The sequence below is a fragment of the Notamacropus eugenii genome, chromosome 1 (assembly GCF_028372415.1).
Source record: "Notamacropus eugenii isolate mMacEug1 chromosome 1, mMacEug1.pri_v2, whole genome shotgun sequence".
In the NCBI taxonomy this organism is placed as follows: Eukaryota; Metazoa; Chordata; class Mammalia; order Diprotodontia; family Macropodidae; genus Notamacropus; species Notamacropus eugenii.
In genome coordinates, this window is record NC_092872.1 from 475110910 (window position 1) to 475131065 (window position 20156).

Below are 20156 nucleotides of genomic sequence, written 5' to 3' on the forward strand. Positions count from 1 at the left end.
ATGCAGCAAAGTATGGATTGATTCTCTGCTGCTTGTGCTAATTTTGGCCTAACAATTAACACCAAGAAAACACAAGTGTTCCATCAGCCACCACCACACCATCCAAACATGGAACCATCGGTTACAACAAATGGAGAAGTTTTGGATGCTGTGGATAAGTTCACTTACCTTGGTAGTATACTTTCCAGGGATGTACACATTGACAGTGAGGTTGAGGCACGCATTGCCTGAACTAGTTCAGTGTTTGGGAGGCTCCGAAGGAAAGTATGGGAGAGAAGAGATATTAGTCTGACTACAAAACTGAAGGTCTATAGAGCCGTTGTGCTGACCTCATTGTATGCCTGTGAAACATGAACAGTCTACCAGCACCATGCCAGGAAACCAAATCATTTCCATTTGAATTGTCTTAGGAAGATTCTGAAGATCACCCGCCAGGATAAGGTACCAGACACTGAGGTCCTTACTCGAACTAAACTGCCAAGCAAACAAACTATCCTTCAGAGAGCAATGGGTTGGCCACATTGTTCAAATGCAAAATGTATGCTTGCCAAAAAGATTATTTTACAGAGAACTCACACAGGGCAAGTGATCACATGGTCAGAAGAAGTGATACAAGGACACTCTCAAGATATCTCTCAAGAACTTTGGAATTGATTGTGTGACATGGGAAACACTGGCACAGGACCACTCAGCATGACATGCCCACATCAGAGAAGATGCTGTGCTCTATGAGCAAAGCAGAATTGGAACGGCTCAAAGGAAATGCAGGATGTGCATATTTAGCGTAACCATCTCAAATGTTCACACAGATTACTTGTGACCGACCTGTGGTGGAGCATTCCAAGCTCGTATTGGTCTGATCAGCCACAGTCGGACACATTGAAATTCGACTTTACCAAAGTGATATCATTTTGGTCCTCTTCAAGAAGGAAGTACAACACCAACCAAACAACAACCAATCTTCTTGCTCCACCCCTTAGATTATAAACTCTTTGAGGGTAAGACTGTCTTTTGCCTCTTTTTGTATCTCCATTGTTTACCACACTACCTGACATATAAGAGATACTTAATATTTATTGAATTGAATTTAAAGAATGGACAAACTCTGCTATAATCACCATATTAAGCCTCAGATGCAGAAATCAAAACTAAGTTGATTTTTAACAAAGCACCAGAGGGCACTCCTGTGTACAGATTCTGTGACCATGAAGCTAATAGCCCCTATATGACCTAATGAACCAGAACTTTCCCCAGCTGCTGAGCACCCACAAATCCAACACCAACTGCCCAGTTCTTCAGAGCAAGGAGGACCCAACCCTTCTTCACAATTAGACCTCTCATCCCCTTTTCCAGTCTGATTTCATGTTATGTCCTTCCATGCACTCTCTATTCTAATTATATGGGTCCATTTACTATTCCTTTCATTAACTCTCCGTTTGTTCCTCCGTTGCTGTCTCAGAGAATTGTGAGCTTCTTTTAAAGTATAGCCCAGATGACACCTCCTCCATGATGCCTACCCTGATGTCCCCAGATATTAGCATCTTCTCCCTCTTGAAATCGCAATTACTTCTCTGACCTTGAGAGATCTGTGTTGGGTCCACTGGAGCTAGAGTGTCGCTCCAACTCCTTGCTTTGTTCCCAGGTATAAAGTCTGATCTGGGCTCAGTCACAGGCAGTCTTGCTCCTAAGTAGAAGAGAGGCAAGGCTTATTGTACTCAAACTCACTATATCCCAATCCTTGGCCTCTGAGGACAAATTTGTGTATAAGTTAGATTCTATCTCACACCTACATTTTCCACAAAAAGGGGTAAAAGATACAACACTACAATATAAATCAGGCATAAGACATGTAATGTATTTTTACATATAAAAGAAATGCTAAAGATAAAAAGACTGTGTATATTTGTAAAGGGGCAGACTATCCAGGTGATAGTGGCAGAACTGTTCTGTCCTGATTAGGCCAACTGTAGGGTAAAAAAATTAAATTGAGGGTGTAAAGTGGCAGAACTGTTCTGTCCTGATTATGCCAACTGTAGGGTAACAAAATTAAACTGAGGGATCATACTGGGAGGTAACTGTGATACCGAAGGAAGGGGACCCATGCCAGCTTTATTGTAAATAGTTTTTTATTGGTGGGGAGCTTACTTATGAGGTCCATCTTTGGCAGCAGGATGAAAGTGATAGAGCTCCACACCTGACCCCAGGTTGGGTCAGATATTATATAGAAACAGAACCAAGAAGGCAGAGTGCCAGAGATGGCCTAGAGTCTCAAGCAAGTTTTCCCATGGGATAGAGCTGCTTTTTGCTGTTTAAATTAATCATGATACTTGAGGTTACATTCTCAGGCTTTTGTTTCCATCATACAATATTGACAGACATAAAATAGGACTCAGTAACAACTTATAACTATTGTTAACAGTCTAGAAGTTGACATTCATACCTTATCAAGACATAAAACAGTTTTTAGGACTGCTAAGTAGGCATTTTAAATTTCACCTTGGCTCTGCACAGTCCAAACAATTCCTGAAGCATGTCTGCTGGTAAAACAGTCAGACTTGAGCTAATCCTGGTAACCAACTTCTCCAAAAGCACTGAATAGTTGCCAAGGGCTCTTCCTTTGCCACCATTCAGCTCTGGCCTAATGGGACATAGGAGCTCTGATCATCTTGAATCCACAAAACTCACTTTCAGCCAGACAGGTCTATTTTGAGATAGACACTAATTTGCCCAAAACAGGAAAAGAAGAAACACAAAAGGAACAGCTCAAACCTAGGCTCAGACTTGCCTAGGCAAGACATGTGCTGTGATGCCTGGTGATCATGGCCATATGGAGGTCCTTAGTGTGACTTAGAGAAAACCACTACCTCCCTTCTTGGGAAACAACTAGAAACAAACCTGACACTATTTATAGCCAGAAAGGGAGAATGGAGGGTGAAATAAGCATGTACTGAGTCATCAACTTTTCTGGCTCCATAGCTAATAAGGAGACATTTCATTCCCTCAGAATCTAAACCTTTTACCCCTGAGTAAGGATAGCTGGAATCAGGCCACAAGGTTCCCACGGGGTAATAAGAACCAGGATTGGCAACTCTGGACATGTCCCATGAGATGAACTCTATAAGCCAATTCCACCTCACTATACTTTATATTTAGTTATAGCTGCATGAGAAGCAGGAGGCCTATTTAGTGAAGGGCTGACCTCAGATTCAGGAAGACCTGGGGTCAAGTCCAACTTCTGATGTATACTGACCCTGGGTAAGTCACTTAATCTCAGTCTCCTAGGAAACTCTCTAGACTTCAGAGTAGGTATGTATAAGAGACAGTAAAAAAATCATTAACTTGCAGTCACATGACCTGAATGGGAATCTGGGCTCTTTCTCCTACTACCTGTGTGACCTGTGGTGAACTTCCTAACCCTCTTGGGCCTCAGTTTCCTTATCTAAAAAATGAGCGTGTTGGACTAAATGACCTATAAAGTCCCTAACAGATATAGATTTATCATTAATCAATAAGTATTTATTAAGCATTTATTACTATGTGGGGATATATTTATAAAGAATGAAACAATCGCAACATGCAAGCTCCCTGGAAGGATTTTTTTTTTTAATCTCCAGTGTTTGCACATAGTAAGTGTCTAATAAATATTTTTTTTTTACTCCCCCAATAGTCATGGAAAACCAGTAATTCCTTGCTGTTAGAAATGGGATTCAAACACAACCTGTATTGTTTCAGTGTCAGTCTGTGCATATGTGTTACAATATTGAGATGAAGACAACCTAAAGGTATCCTTATTCGGAGTAAGCGGGACTGGGACTTGTAAACTACAAGCACCAAAACTATAAGCACCTAAAAACATAGCCTTTTCACTTGAGTTTTCTGTTCCTCACCATAACTTTAATATGTCTGGATTATACCTGAAGGAAATATACCTGTAGAAAATAACATTCAAGATTTGAATGTCACAAAATTTAAATTTGGAAGATGGGTAAGAACCCAGGTTATTAACTCCCAACCAAATCAGACATGGGCCCACAATGCCAATCAGGAAGCCAAGCTTGCCTGCTGGATAGACAGGTAACTCCAGGGAGTTACCTCTGAGACCTTCAATCCTGTCTGCTGCTCTGAAAAGAAACCAATTAAAGCAGGGGCAAAAAAGAAATGGAAAAACTATGAAGAGTATTAATGGGAAACAAGTAAATAATCATAAACCTCAGAGTTTAGCAATAACTCTTATTTCAATAATTTATAGATATTAACATATTGCTTGGGTGCTAAGGGAGCATTAATAGTGGATTCATTAATAATTCATTGTCCTGAGTGTGCAGGGTGATGGTGACTATAAATACCCCATGTAACCAGGCTTTGTGCTGATGTGATCCCCTTATGAATAAATTATCAATATTTCCTCACATGTTAATTCATCTCATTTTATAGAGGAGAAAATGAGATAAACAAGGGTAAGAATGTTGAGAATTTCTATTTTTCCATTTAAGAAAGGTCAGATATTTTGGAATGGGATAAATCAAAATTCATTAGAGTCCATTTTTTCAGGAACACATTGGACCAGTAAAACTGCCTTTTCACCACTGCTTAAACTTCAGGTTGATCCAGTCCCTTCATTCAGAAGAGCATCTGGTGGTAAAGACATTAAGCTTCAGAATCAATATCTGAGATGGATGGAAAGTATAACTGTTCCTTTCTCAGTGACCACCACCACTCCATTTCTTTTTAACAGAGGGAAAATCTGAAGCAAGAGAAAGGACTTGTGAGTCAAGAAGAACAACCCATAGGTTCTCCATATTCCAGTCCCATTCACAGAACAGTAGGAAAAAAACACTTGATTAGGAGTCAGAGGACATAGCTTTGCAACTGGTCATGACCTTAAGCAAATAAGTCACTTAATTTCTATGGAACACAGCTTCTTCTTTGAAGTGACCTGCTAGATGATCCCCAAGGTCCTTTTTAGGACTAAATGTACAATTAGTTGACTCCAACTTTGAAAGTTTTCAGTGGTGCCCCCCATGACCTTTACTTGGCCCTCTGCTATTTAACATTTTCATTAGTGACTTGGCTAAAGACAATGACGGCATGTTTCTTAAATTTTCAGGTGACGAAAAGTGGGGAAAGTTAATACAATGGATGGCAGTCAGAATTGGAAAAGATCTTTACAAGGTAAAACAAAGTCAAATCTAGTAAGATGAAACTGAATAGGAATAACCATACACTTGGCTTCAAAAAATCAGTTTCACAGGTTGTTGGTGTGGGCAGAAGAATGTCGAGGCAGCAGTTTTTCTAAGAAAGATCTAGGCACTTTAGTGGAATGCAAACTCAATTTGAGAAAACAATGTGATAAGGCAGGTAAAAACTCAGCTTACATTAAGATAGGCCTAGAATCCAGGAATAAGGAAATGAATCCTGGTGTACCTGGTCAAACATCTGGGATATCTTATTGAGATCTGGGTTCTACATTTTAGGAAGGCCATTGTCCAAAGAAAATTGACTGGAATGGTGACAGACCTTGAGTTTGTGCTATATGAAAATCAGTTAGAGGAAGAGGGCTTTCTAGCCCGGAGAGATATGGAAGCTGGGGTGAGACACATGATAGATCCTTCACAAATTTCAAGGCTGTTACATGGAAGAAATTTGACTTGTTTTGCACCCTTGGGCAGAACTGGGAGCAACTGGTAGAAATTGCACAGGCAAATTTAGCCTTGATGTAAGGAAAACATTTCCTAACTAGAAATTTCCAAAACTGGAATCCAATGGCCCAAGTAAGTAGTGGACTCCCCCTCATTGGAGGCCTCCAAGCAAAGGTAGTAATTTGTTAAGAGGTTATTTTTCAGGTATGGATGAAAATAGATTGCCATGGAGGTCACTTTCAACAGTGAAATTCTATTTCTTATCCTATTGATTCAATCAAATTTCCATCTAGCCTCTACCTACAATTCTAAATGACATCCATTCCAACAAGTCCTCATCTGCAATGCAATTGGACTAGATGAACTCTAAGGTTTCTTCCAATGTTGATGGAAGATTCTATTCAATGAAACCAATTATAAGTTCCACGGGAGAGTAGCGGGGAGGAAGCAAGAACAGCGGAAGTGATGAGTGCTGGAAGTGGGGTGATGGTGGTGGTGAGACCCGCACAAAGAACAGGGTACCAGGGGCAGGCTGCCTGGAAGGAATTTGCGGATTCAAGCATTGTTGAGGTCAAGGTAAAGATTTATTACGCTTTTCAGCAGGCAAGAGTTCTTAGGGAACCTGCAATCTTAGGTACTGGTAAAGTTCCCATAGGATATTCCACTGTAAAGCATGTGCCAAATACGCTAACTAGGCGTTTTGGGGTGGGATTAGGGAGTGGTCAGTTCTTAAAGGAATATGCACTTTTGGTATTTACTGCACAAGTATTTTACCCAAAGTTCATCAGGAAATAGCCCAAGTGGGGGCTACCTGGAGATGTGGTTTTAGGCCTGAAACATCACTAAGTCAACTAACGGTCCAGGTTGCTCTCCTCAATGTCTTATTACACAAGATAAATGTAAGGGAATATACATGTCTAAGTCTAGGATACGTATGATTGGTGAGTAATAAATGTCATTATGACCCAGTGCACAGCCCATTCCGGCAGCACACAGCTGGTTCAGACTAATAAATTCAATAGGTGCAGCTAATGATTGTTGTTGGGGCAGGTTGGGTCCTTGGGCTGGGAGAAATGGGCTGGCATAGTGTTTTGAGGTTAAGGAGAAATGTTATTTTTAAAGAGAAATATGATTTTAGAATTGGGGCACAAGCACATATACTCAAGCACCCTATCAGAAAGAAGTACTGTGAGAAGAGGGAGATATAAAATGTACCTTCTTTCCAACATCACATAGTTGGTGAGATTAAGGATTCAGTATCAGAAAAAGAAAAAAAGAAGGTTCAACTGAAGTTCAAAAGCCACACCTAATACTACTGCCTCCCAGGTTTTAAGGTTTAATAAACATTCGAGTTTTCTTCAGATGATTACTCTGTGCTAGAGATGTAGCGACCTCCCAAACCAAATTTAGCCCTGCAGATTAACAAGTTTTTTCTTTAGCATCCCACTAGCACTCCCACATTTGGCTGGCTTTCATTCTGAATCCTACAGGGTGATAGGGCAGTTGTTCTGGAGATACCCTTAAAGATGCTAACTGCTGCAGAAAGCAACATCACACCTGTTTGGTTCCTAACTGCTAGTAGTGCAAGCAGCAAATGAGAGGCAAAGTAAATAGCAGGTCAGCAAGCTGTGGCTTTCAACAAGGTCCAAAGATCACAATATAAAAGGCTCCTCAGCACAATCGGAAAGGCAAGCATTCTGCTCTCAACCTTATCAAAAGGAATTCAAACACTGGAAGAAAATGAAGTTATATATGCATTTTTCTGTTCCATAACTATCTGTTGGGGCTAAGACAGCGAGTCAGATTTGGACTATGATTTCCTTACAACATAATGTAGAACTATTTGCAAGGACCAGAACACTGCAATGCAAAGCAACAATCAGTACACATTTCAAAGATTAGGACCATTTAAAACACTTTATTTATCAGTCACACAGCTGAAATTCCATTTCCCCTAAATCCACACATTTGTCAACATTTGGCAAAATTGGATCCTAGTCCTTACAGGTCAAAAACAAGAAAGATAAAAGTGAATCTTGCACCAAGTAAATTTTGAGTCCTGATGGCCAGGCCCCACACAGAACAGCTCTGGAGAGATGAAGAAAGGTCACTCCATTCCATAACTGAAGGATTATTTATGACACTGACTCCCTGATGTGTCACCAGATATGGTAATAAATGTAAATGTGCTACCTAAAGACAGAAGAGAGTTTAGGTCCCTCACTGAGGTGAAAGTGTTCTCTTACTGCAAGGTAAGTTCTTTCTCTTACACACACTCACACACATTCTTTCTCTTACACACATAGACCCCATACACCCCTGGAGCTGGTATATAAGAGTAGTATATAAGAGTACATTATTCTAACACCTACAAATTCACAATTATGGAAAAAGGACACAGCTCCAATGCTAAGTCACTCACGGCCAGATCACAATAACTGAAAAAGTGAGGCTGAGTTTGATTCAAAAATACGAATGGTTCAAAAGGTTTCAGAAATCCATTTGGATTGGAAGCTAGTTACTGTAAGGACTTCTTACAACACTTGGCTATCTTTTCCAAGAACTACAAACTGAACAAATGTGCTTGCTCACAGAACAAGTAGTTAGCTATCAATAAATTTAGGAGGCAGAGCTGTGATCTGGTGATGCATCACAGACAAGGACAATGTTCTAGGGTGATATGATCTAAGCTGACAGGGAGGTTGGGCTTAGGTCCCAAATATAGTGTGATCAGGTTATCAAATACTAACATGAAGAGGTTAACTTCTCCAGTGTACATCTCCTTTCCACTAGCATTAATTAGATGGAAATTCTCTATACCTTCAGTTCAAGTCCCACTGAAGAGTCAGATAACCCAACACAAATTAATCTGGCTGATTGTATCTCAGTCATTTGGTTGATAGCAGCATATATGCCCAAATTTCTATATGTCTACAAAGCCAACCCTATCTAGAACCCCAACACAGAGTGTAGGCAGAACCAGGGAGGCACGAGACAACGTCGGGTTTGAAGGGTTGCTGAAATGAATGCCGGAGTCAGTTTTTGGAATGGAATAACCCCCACAAGTCCCAGTGATTTTGCCTTTTAGGCATCATGAAGATTTTTTTCACTCAAGAGGATTTTTTCCCCAGGTTTAAAGGCTGGCATCCCAAGGTAGGGGCAGCTGGCACAGCGGAAGGCATCACCCAAATAACACTGTTGAGAGAAAGAGAAGTAGGAGTTGAAGGTGTCTACTAATCAAAGAAATACAAACTCAAAGACCAAAAGGAAGTAATCCCTGATCTTGTTGTCTTCTCCCCACCCAGCAGTTCTGAAGTAACACAGTTGGCTAAGATTTCATGCTCAGTAGGGCTGCAAATATTAAAACTTCATAGTCTCCTATCATAAGTCAGGAATAGCCAATGCCATGGCAACCAATGAGTTTAAGACCTGATAGTTTTTAGAAAGTCAGGGCAAATTCAAAGTTATGAATTCAAATAATGAAATAAAAATAAGCAAGAAAATACACATGTGAATACTAAGTCTATATGTAAAAATGAAAAGAAAAAAGGTAGAGGCAGGAGAAATTCCTACCATAAAACAGCAAAAGATGTCTGAGAATGTTAATGCCCTCAAGAGGGAGGACACTTCTCTTCTTCAATATAGATCTGCTTCACTTTGTCTTACTTGTAACCATTTGGATCATAAGCTACTTACAGGTATAAATAGTATACATACAATTTTAGGATAAAGCCTAAATATAACCTGGGTGCTTTCTGAATTTTGAAAATCTACCAAAATATTTACATTTCCACAAGCTGACTTGGGTTGGGACTGCTTCTGCTCCTTCACTTTCTCCTGCTCCAGTTCTTCTGCTAGGCCACACGTGCTAGATAAGAGATAAGATACTGTAAGAACTAGAAACCCACAAATCCTAAAAGCTTTGACCAGTTTATGAAGAGTAGAAGGACCCAGACTTATCATTCTTTACCTAGGGCTAGTCCCAACAGAACTACTTTCTCTGTGACCTTCTAGATAATACCGGAAGAATGAGACATAACAAATGGAACCTATAAGTACTCTCCATGTGAAATGGGCAGAGGGAAAGCCCAACATGTTGTCTCCCTCTGCCCATTTCACATGGAGAGTACTTCTAAGAGGTAAGTTCTTTTCTGCTTTATTAGACATTCCTTGAGAGAAAGTAAAACCTTCCCTAACATTCCCTAAGACTTACCAATTTTTACAGGCCTTCCTTTTTGTCCCTTCTCCACATGAAGCAGCCCGTAGGGAAGCTGGATCTGGCTTCTTCAAATCCTCTGGATCCAAGAGTTCATCAGAATCAATGAGATCCTGGAAGGTGTTCAGATTAGTCTAATGACTAAGAAGCTACCTCAGCTCTTATACAGTCATACTAAAGGAGGGAAACAGCATAGATAATACAAAAATTATTTATACTTACCGTTTTCACATACAATTTAAAGTATTGGGGGGCAGTAAATTTACCTTCCTGGTTACATTAAGTTCAGTTTAACATTAAAATTATTATGTACTTCCTGATATCCACCAGCTGATAACAGAAGGGTGCCCATAAGGATGTCACAAAGGATGGCTAATCATGAACTGACCAAAAATAACAGAGAACTTTATAAAGCCTAGCACATACCATGGACTACATACAGTATAATTTCCATCTTATGGATGAGGCAGGGGGAACAAGTGAATGACGAAAAAGAGATAAAAAAAACCAAATGTCCAGAGAACAGTTAAGACTTAAGAATTTCTCCAGGTGTGGAATGTTATATACAAAGCCAGATGCAGATAACATCAGCTGTTTTGTTTTGTTACAAAGTGGGCGTTCAATGAGGATGGAGGGATAAAAAAAAAAAATTCAGACATTTTCCTCTTGAAAAATAGGTCCAAAAGATTTTTTTTAAAGCAACAAAAAGCCTATGTGTGAATACATTCATTTTGTTTTGGGTCTATCATATCAAATAACAGGAAGAAAATCTTTTAAGTTGAGTAGAAACTAAGTGAAAACAATGGTAACTTCACTGCTGAAATTATACCTAAAAACATAACAAAAACGATTAGCAGGTATGGTTCTAATACATGACTGTTCATATCCAGCATGGAGGCCCTGAAGAGTTTTCTGGAGGTAAATCAAACTACCACTTGGTCAGCATTGGACCCAACTCACCATGTCATCATCATTCATGTCACTGGCTGAGAGTGTCCACAGCTTGGCAGCATTAGGGTCCATGGCAGGTTTCTCTAAAATCAGCCAACAAAAAAAATATCAAGAGAAGCCAGATACAGGCTGTGACACCAAAAAGGTCTTTCTTCCTAGAGGTACAATGACTATAGACACCAACTAACTTGGCATCATACCATTCAATGTTAGTAGGAGAGGCTTCATCCCCTTTTTACAGATGGAACATAGACCAAAAAACCCCCAAGATAAAGTATGCATGATAAGCTAATGGCAGAGCTAGAAACAGGTCTCAGGGCTTTTGATTTGGAATCTATCAAATGATGCCTGCCCAAGGCCATAAAATTAATAATACGGATCAGGACTTGCTGAGTGAAACAAGTTCATTCTGGGGCAGATTTTCAAATAGGTCAGTTCAGACAAATCAACCTAAGCAAAACTGCATGATCAAATTCTTCAAATAGGACAGGTTATTTGTTTACAGTGCTGTTGCTCATTTTGTGACCTTGAACACAAACGTTTCCAAAGGATTACTAGAGAATCTTGGGGAAGTCAGAATAATACTAAGTGAAGACAGTATCAGTTATCTGAAAACTTATCTGCATACTTCAATTTATCCAGTTTTCTTTGTTAAGATTTTTCTTTGTTAAGATATTCATGATAGCAGAGGGCAAGATAAGGAAACACTTTCTGGGTATAACTGGGCAAGTTAATATACTCTTTACAAGTGACACAATCTTAAGGGAAATCTCATACCGAGAAAATTAACTTTCTTAACTTATGTAAAGAATACAAAGAAACTGAATGAACACACTATATTAGCACATTATCAGGCCCCTTTTCATTGAAAACTGAAACCTTTCTAAGTATTAGAAAGGTTAACTTAATGGAATCTTTTATCTCTCCATTCAGATTTCTAGTTCAGTCTTTTAACACATTCCACTTGGCGCAGCATGGAATTCAAATGTAAAGCACTGGTATAATTGTGAGTTGCCCTTACCTGATACAGCAGATTTCTTGGGAAAGGAAAGCTTAAGCTGGGTAGAAGACCCTACTTCAAAGTTTGGTTTTTTGCCTGTGACTTGAACAGAGACCAAGCTGTCACTTTGGTAATTCAGGTACTCTTGTAATGACTGCACCTCTTCTGGAGTTAAGGACTCCCTCTGTAACTGAAATTCAAGGCACAAATAAGGTTTAGGTCATGTTGAAAACAATATTCATTCATGCTATAATGTTATAGTATAATCTTTCAGCATGCTTAAGGGTCCAAAAAATAGACTATACAGATATTAATTATGTAACCTCTACAAAAAATACCTATTTATTTACACTTCATATTTAATTTCTCTCTGATTAGTGTCATGACTAAAATTCAACATTTCTCTCTGTTAAGGCCCATCTTTACAAAATTTAGAGTGCTACACAAATATCAACTCTTTTCTTACTATTTCTTCTTCCCACGTGGGCAGAAAACAGCATTACCATCTTAAAGGTGCAAAAAAGGCAGGCACAAAAAATCCCAACAACAACAAAAGGAACTCAAAGAACTGTATCATAGAGGGAAATTAGTGACCTGGTCAGAAATCAAGATCAGGGCTGTATCCATTTTTTTCAAGGTACAGGGCTAATCACATAATCCCAAAGAGAAAGCTAACAAAAAGGAATACAGAAACATCATTTTTAAAGAGTAGACATTCTGGTGACACACTTCATGGACTTTTTGTTATTGGGGCAGAAAAAATATGAAGGCATAAGGGTGAGTTCAAACACATGGATTCCTTCTATATCATGTTTCAGTAAAGTGAGTTGCAGCTCACTTGTAAACATACCTCCTTCACTTCCACAAGCCCAGCAAGTGTCAGGGTTGAGCATAGCTTAGCTGCTGTCTTCACTTTGCTTTCATGAACTATCAAAAAGAAAAAGTACAAACACAACAGATTTGTAAGAGGATCAGTAAAAGCCACATCCTATGTAGAATGGGACAAAAATTAAAATAGTACTTTATATTTGTCCAATGCTTTTAAATTTTCAAAGTGCCTTCAGAACTTATCTCAAGGTCCACAGTTCCATACCATCTCAAGAGTAGCAGCAGATACCTTAAGCTCATCTTGTAAACCTTGGCTTACTGCTTCAAGTGAAGATTAAAGGAACAGAGCCACAGTTTCTTTACCTGAGGTTGTCTCCACTGGCTCTTTCAGAAGGAGTTGCCCACCTGGTCGAAGGATCCTAGCAATTTCTGCTAAAATTTCAGTGTTATGCAGTGTTGTACTTCCTGGAACCAGACCCGATAGAACAACATCGAAGCTGGATTCTTTGTGAGCAGCTGAGAAGACAAAATGATGATAATGACTGGCATCCTTCAGTATGCCTGAACCACAGCAGGACCACCCTTTTCCACATGCCGGAAGTCTTAGAAATGCCACAGGCCCCAGACGAGAGGAGAAACATTTATATTCCTCAGTTTCATGGTGGTTCAATGGACCTTACAGGAGCTACAACGATATTACTCTCCGTAGCTATTATCCTATTCTCCCTTCCAGACATGTGTTCCCTACTATTCTCACCAATGCACCTATATGCTCAGGTACAGGAATAAATTAGAAACGGTATAGTTAAGTGAGCTTTTTTTTCCTCTTCTATTATAGTCAGTTATGAGATAAAAATGTACTTTTATGAGTGAACATACGCTTCTGTCCATCATCTCTCAACAGAAAAAGAACAGGACCATCTGACAGCACACCAGTTTTTTGTTAGTCAAAGCAGAAACCCAGAAATCAAGATAATAGAGAAGGTACAGCCCCTCGTATAGCTGGACAGAGTGAATAGAGTGCTAATACTCATCTTCCAGAGTTCAAATCCAGCCTTAGACACTTACCTGTGTGATGCTGGGAAAGTCACTTAACTGTCTTACCTCAGTTTCCTCATCTGAAAAATGAGCTGGAGAAGGAAATGGCAAACTACTCTAATATCTTCACCAAGAAAATCCCAAATGGGGTCAGAAAGCTCATCCATCCATCCACACCCTCCTCCCCCCCTAAACATGAGCCAAGGACAAGCTCTTACATTGTAACAGTTGGTTGATGTTTTCCACAGACACATGACTCTCATCACCAGACAGTTTCTGTAGTTTATCAACCAGACTTTTCAGAGCCTCCACTGGAGATGACTTATCCCATATCACTGCCACACGCTGCCCAGCAGAGATTCCATACTCTGCCATTGCTGTGGTGTCACCGGTCTGAAAATTAATGGCCAAAGGACGAATGAATGCTGAACAGAGGTCAAAACCCAAGAAGCACAATAAACACAATTAGCATTTTGGCACAGTCTAGACCAGCCATTCAGGGATGCTGACGTTAGAAAAACATATTGCTGATGAGAGGGCCTAAACAAATAATCCTATTATTTCAAATTTCCATAATATCAAATGCCTAAACTAAGCACTAACTTCTCTAGGAAATCCCCAGCCTTCTCAGAAGAAGATGAAAAGCCAAAAAAATACAATTAGATTGATATGAGGAAGTAAAGGCAGATGATCCCTTTTGGATTAGCTCATAACCTAGCCAAAATATAGAACATAAAACACAGATGTTATTGTGTATTGAGTATAAGTCATCAATGACTCAGCAAGGAAGAGAAATTGGCAGACTTCCCTTGACATGAATTAAGTTTAGTAATGTTTAGTAAAATAGTATTTCCCCTTTCAATAAAATAAATACCAAAAAAAAAAATCAGTTTTTCCTAGTTTTGTAGGGTTCCAAAAGTTATTTTGTATGAAAGTCAAGCTTCTACTGTCCTTTGGGACTTTGTGTGAGTATAATAAAGAAAATGCATTAAAAAAGTGAGGTTGGGGACATTCACCTAGCTACTCCAGGGTTTTCTTTCTTTTTCACCTATCAATGCTACCAAACTTCTGAAAGCCAGGGCCTAAAAAATAAGAAGTAGAAATACAAAGTTCAACAGGATTTGGGTAATCCACTAAGAAACATACGGGCAAAAGAAGGGCCAAAATCTAACATCTGGTTGGTTCGGCATAAAGAACACTGAATTTGGGAGTAACAAGACCTGAATTTGAATCTCAGCTCTGTTACTATCTGTATGATTCTTGGTAAATCGCAAACTTTTGGGGCCTCAGTTTCCTCATCTATAAAACAAGGAAATTAAGACCAGATAAACTTTCAGATCTTCTTGGCCCTGCTCCTTACTTTATGGACTTCAAAATCATTACCATCTCACTGAAGAACTTTTGGCACCTGGGGCTTCCTCCGCCTAGAACATGCTACCACATTTGCTGCCTGCTCACCCTGGAGTATCTCTTTGTAAGGCCTGTCCCTCTCCTGGAGTCTTCATTCTGTTGAAGGTACTCAAGCCAAGTAAACTCCCTGAGGGCAGGAACTGTCTTTTCTTTTGTTTGTATTTGTATATTCATGGAGTACCACAGTGCCTTTCACACAGTAAAAGATTAATAAATGTTTGCTTCCTCAATTCCTTTCTTCCATTGAGTTCTAGATCTATGATCCTATGATTCTGATCAAGGATGCATGAAGAAGACATTCTTTCCCTCTATAATCTCTCAAAACATTTAACCGCCTAAACTTTCTGGGCCTTTACTCTTCCAAGTAATAAACACCTGGAATGGTAGACTTACATTTAAAATATATTTGAAAAATTCACTTCAGCTGAAGGTGTCTCATCAATGCTTATCATCATCAGGAAATAAGTAATGATTATAATTTTTTTAGCTATTCTTTGGAATATAGCTCAGGAAGTAATAATAATCTGATTAACTATCTTTTCTCTTAGTCAACCAGTTGCTGGTCATATCAAATTCTTTATATTTACTCACGATCACCTAGGATTGTATATACTGAACATATAGTGGGAGCTGTATAAACAGTAAATACTAACAGACTGACAAGAGTTCACAATCTTGGTCAAACGGACAGGTAAGTGAATTACTACTCTATTAGAAACAGGAAAGTGATGATTTGCTTGGGAATGAGGAGAGAAGTCAAGTTGGTCAAAGCAAGGTTTGGGGTTTGACCTACATAAGGGCTAGGTATTATTACAAACAGTGGCAATTCATTTGTGTGTGTTCATCCTATGTTCCCAAAGAAGACCATGCCATCAGAGAAAGGATGATATGACTTGCACTTGACTTTGTTTTGAGTGAGGGAGGGCTGTGCAGGTCACCAGCCTCACTTTCTCCTCCTGAGCCATCTGAATCCAGATATTCATCAGGATGACTGGAGATGGCCCAGGATGAGGCAATTGGGGTTAAGCAACTTGCCCAAGGTCACACAGCTAGTGAGTGTCAAGTGTCTAAGGTGAGATTTGAACTCAGGTCCTCCTGACTCCTGCACTGGTGCTCTATCCACTGCACCACCTAGCTGCCCTGGCAATTCATTTGTAGCATATTTTTACAAACTAAAAAGATTTCTCACAACAGTCCTCTGAAGAAAACTGTACATACAAATGAGAGGAAAAAAAGCTCAAAGAGGCTAAGAAGTGTCCCATTAGATAGCTAACAAGTAGCAAACACAGAGCTTGAATCCAGGTCTTCTGACACCAGGTCTATATAGTTCTTTTCATTGAGCAACACTGCATCTCTTTACGAATATACTACTTACCCTGGCTAGTTTCCTTACCTACACATGTTGTTGGTCACAAAGGTCATGGACCCCGTTGGCTATGGATCCCCCTTCTCAGAACATTTTAAATGCATAACACTTAAGATTATAAAAGAAACCAATTATATTCAAATACAGTTATCAAAATATTAAAAAAAAAAAAAGCCAAGTTCACAGACCCCAAGTTAAGGACCTCTGGGTGGAGGGGATAAAATGAGTGTATGGATTAGATCAGCACAAAATGACCACTACTAGAAATACACTTCAAATTCATCTCCTGATGGTGGGTTAGAAACAGCATGGTTGAAAAGCTATCTGGGTTCCTACTCCAGCATCATTTGCTAGTATTGGGAATCCACTTGACATAATGGGTAGTGCACTAGACTTGGAGTCAATTATACCTGAGTTCAAATTCTGCCTCTTACTAGCTATGTGATCCTGGGCAGGTCACTTTACTTCTCTTGGGGTTGGACACACTGACCTCTAAGGTTCCTTCCTGCTCTAAATTTATGACCTTATGATCCCTAGTCATTAAACTTCTCCAAGCCTGTTTCTTCACTTACAAAATGAGGATAACAGTACTTACACTACTATCTCACAGACTTGTGAGGATTTCGTAAAGCACTAAATGAATGGGAGGTATTAATATAGTAGGAGCTCCCCCCTCAAAAAAAAACTAACGTACCCACATTTTTAAAACTCCCAACTCACCAAAGTATATGTGGCAAAAGGTTATTCTTGGCCAAATAGCCATTAATCTAATTTTTTTTAATTCCTAAAAGAGCACATTCAAGAACTGTCATTTTAAGCCATCTGTTCCTGATCAAGAATAAACAGAGATTATCAACAAAGGAATCTGGCTGTTAATAAGATTCAGGATCATTGTTTCATACATAAAAGCCAATCAATCAAGAGCTTAGAAGCCCTGGATTGCTATGTGGAGATGAAAAGAGCATTATGGGTAAAGTACTAAATTGCTACAAATAAGTACTTATTTCTTCAGGGATACTAGAAATGGTTCATTACTTTCAGAGACAATGGAAAATGCTGTTCAGTAAAACAGGAAACGGACTTTTTTTCTCCTAGTTAAAAACTGCACCTTTGACTGATAGATACTGACTACATTCTAATACAATTATCATAAAACAAACTAGGAGATTGAGGAAGTTTGTGCCATTCTGCTTTATATACTGCATCTTAATTTTTAGGTAGAGACAAAATGTCAGACCTTTTTCAGCACGGTAACACAGAATAAGAAAATTCTAAGTGTGCCACTGCTCATCCTTCCTTTCTCAGTTCAATTTACTTGCCTCTACTTCAAACAGGCACATAAAATCTTTGTTCTTAATATCCAGCTTTGCCTAGTAGGAGGCCTCCCTAGAGAGGAGAATGGAGCTGGCTTTGAAGCTTCCTTTTCCACTGCTAAGATCAGAGAGTATTAGATCTGCATTTTATGATATCTCAGTGTTCCAAAGGGAACAGGTCACTAATTTAGAAGATATTAAAAATGCTTTGTGTTCCTATCTCCCAAATTAATATCTAATAGTAAGAGGATGGTGCTTGTTAAATATAAACCCTAGAAATGAAGGGCACAGGCTCAACTTTTTGGTAAAAGAGGAGACACTGTAGGAAAAGTTTAAAAGTTCAAATACGAAAACACGGTATCTTTAATCAAAATATTATGAATTTGGTGAATCAGTCCAAAAAGCACAAAAAAAGCCCACTCCCACAATGGGGGGGGAAACATGAAGTAATTAAGTAAGCTTTCTTAGGAGCTTTGACTTGAAATAGCTTAGTAATTACAAGGGATGAAGGAGAAATTCAAAGTCACGGTCATGTTTCTGACCTTGGATGTGATGTTAAGACAACTCTCCTCCAACTCTATCTAAATCACTACTACAAGGTTGCTGATGTCATCCCAAGTCATGTGCTCCCTGGTATAAGTTTACTTTCTTGTGGACAGCAAACCTTAAACCATTAGGTCCTTCTTGTCAGTGATGAGATCAAAAAACAAAAGTAAAAGTTTAAGGCTTTCCATTTCAAGCTCTAATTCTGTAAAAAGATTGATGAAAAATCCTCAAGATGATGGCAGTTATACTTCAGAAGCAAGATTTTTAAAAAATGGGGCATGACAAAAATAAGCAGTTAGAGAAGGAGGATCAACAGGGAAAGAGAAAACTTGGAAGAAGGAGGATCAAAACCTCTACTTTCAGAGGTAATTAGGAGAATTCAGGACAGGCTTGATGATGTGACTAAGAAGTTTCAGTTAACAACATCCATGTGGTATAGATTCTATCTAGTCTTCTCATGTGACAGTGAGGACAGAATTTGAGCTCTCAGCACCGACTGTGATGATGCCTGACCTTAAAGAGGGACAGAACAATTCAGGAATACTGTTCTCTCAGACTGCTAGTTTTTTCTGGTCTGACAAGGTGAAGGTTTGTTATTGCTTCCATCCATAAAAATACCATACAACTCTTGGAAGGAAATAACCGAAAAGCACAGAATAATTGTTTCACAGAGATCTGAGGGGCGGAGAGGAAGAGCTTCTAGATTTCCTAGAGGAAATTACCCTTAGGCATAAACAAACTTATCACACAGAAAGTCAAATTCTGAGCAGATGTGTCCACAATCAACTCACCTTTTGTAGGTGGTGAAGAAGTGGGCTGCTGGGGCTCAAAAGATGCTCAGCAGATGATCTTTATCCTGAGCCTGTGGAAAATATAGATCTCAGCTCTGACCAACCTCCATGTTTAACTTAGAGTATTCAGACTGAGTACTAGGTGTGTAAAGTTGTGTTCTATTAGGACACACACACACCATGATGTAAGAGCCTGGCAAAGGGAAAGTCCTTCACTCTCTCAAGTCTTTTACAACATGACACCAACCTATCTCTCCTGATGGCACATCACTCGTCTCAACTAGATATCCCAGCCAAAGTGGCCTACTGATGTTGCCCATACAGGACAATCCCACCTCCCAGCCTTTGTACAGGCTGGAACGCTCTCCCCCCAAGCCCTCCCCCCAACCAAGATGATGTGTGTACTTCCCCCACCCCGGGCCGACCTAGGCCGCCTGGGCACGGGGCCTGAGGCATACACTCGTGGGGCTGGGACGGGCACCGAGGTCCAGAGAGGCGAAAAGGCTTCTCTGAGGTCAGGCAAGATGAGAAACCGGGGAAAGAAGGAGAAAAGGGAGGGGGGGAGGGGAGGCCAAGGGAAGAATTAGAGGGGGCAGGGAACTGAGGTAAGGGGGAGGGGGGCAGGGAGAAGGGAAGTGGAAAAGGGGAGGGGGAGGGAAAGAGAAGGCAGAAGAGGGGAGGGGAAGCGAGAGGAGAGACCAGAGTTCTGCCGAGAACGAACTGGGGTCCCAAAGTGTGGGAACGCAACGGGGTAAGAAGAAGCGGGGCGACCGGACCGAGGCACGGCCAACGCTCACCCAAGGCGCCGGCACGCTCGGCAGCCACCGCCGACCGGCACCCGCTCTTCGGCAGCCGGCTCAGCGGCCGTCCGACTCTCGCGAGAAGACGGCTCACTGGCTTCGCGGGGACTCCGAGGAGACTCAAAGATGGGGTTGGGGGAAGAGAAGGGGCGGGGAAGGAAGGAAGGGGAGGGAAGGGCGGCGGGAGGGGGGGGAGGGGAGGGAAATGGAACCCGCGTGCGCACACGCGCTTCGACGCCGAGGAGGGGCGGGATCTCA

The 20156-nt window shown here is 40.2% G+C and overlaps 1 protein-coding gene across 2 annotated transcripts; it reads right to left on the minus strand.

Annotated features, from left to right (window-relative positions):
• Window positions 1–1582: 1582 nt before the first annotated feature.
• CIAPIN1 (cytokine induced apoptosis inhibitor 1) lies at window positions 1583–20137 on the minus strand. Of its 2 annotated transcripts, none has more exons than XM_072632331.1 (10): window positions 19896–20124; window positions 19099–19169; window positions 13891–14065; window positions 12998–13150; window positions 12657–12733; window positions 11828–11996; window positions 10816–10889; window positions 9853–9968; window positions 9426–9507; window positions 1583–1684 (listed from the first exon to the last, which is right to left on the minus strand). In XM_072632331.1, exons 3-10 carry the CDS (start codon window positions 14045–14047, stop codon window positions 1667–1669), a joined length of 846 nt encoding a protein of 281 aa, XP_072488432.1. In that variant the 5' UTR covers window positions 14048–14065; window positions 19099–19169; window positions 19896–20124; the 3' UTR covers window positions 1583–1666. The 2 variants fall into 2 exon arrangements, with proteins under 2 accessions (XP_072488432.1, XP_072488431.1); XM_072632330.1 differs by lacking the exon at window positions 1583–1684 and adding an exon at window positions 7538–8834 and having other exon boundaries at window positions 19896–20137.
• Between the last annotated feature and the right edge of the window lie 19 nt (window positions 20138–20156).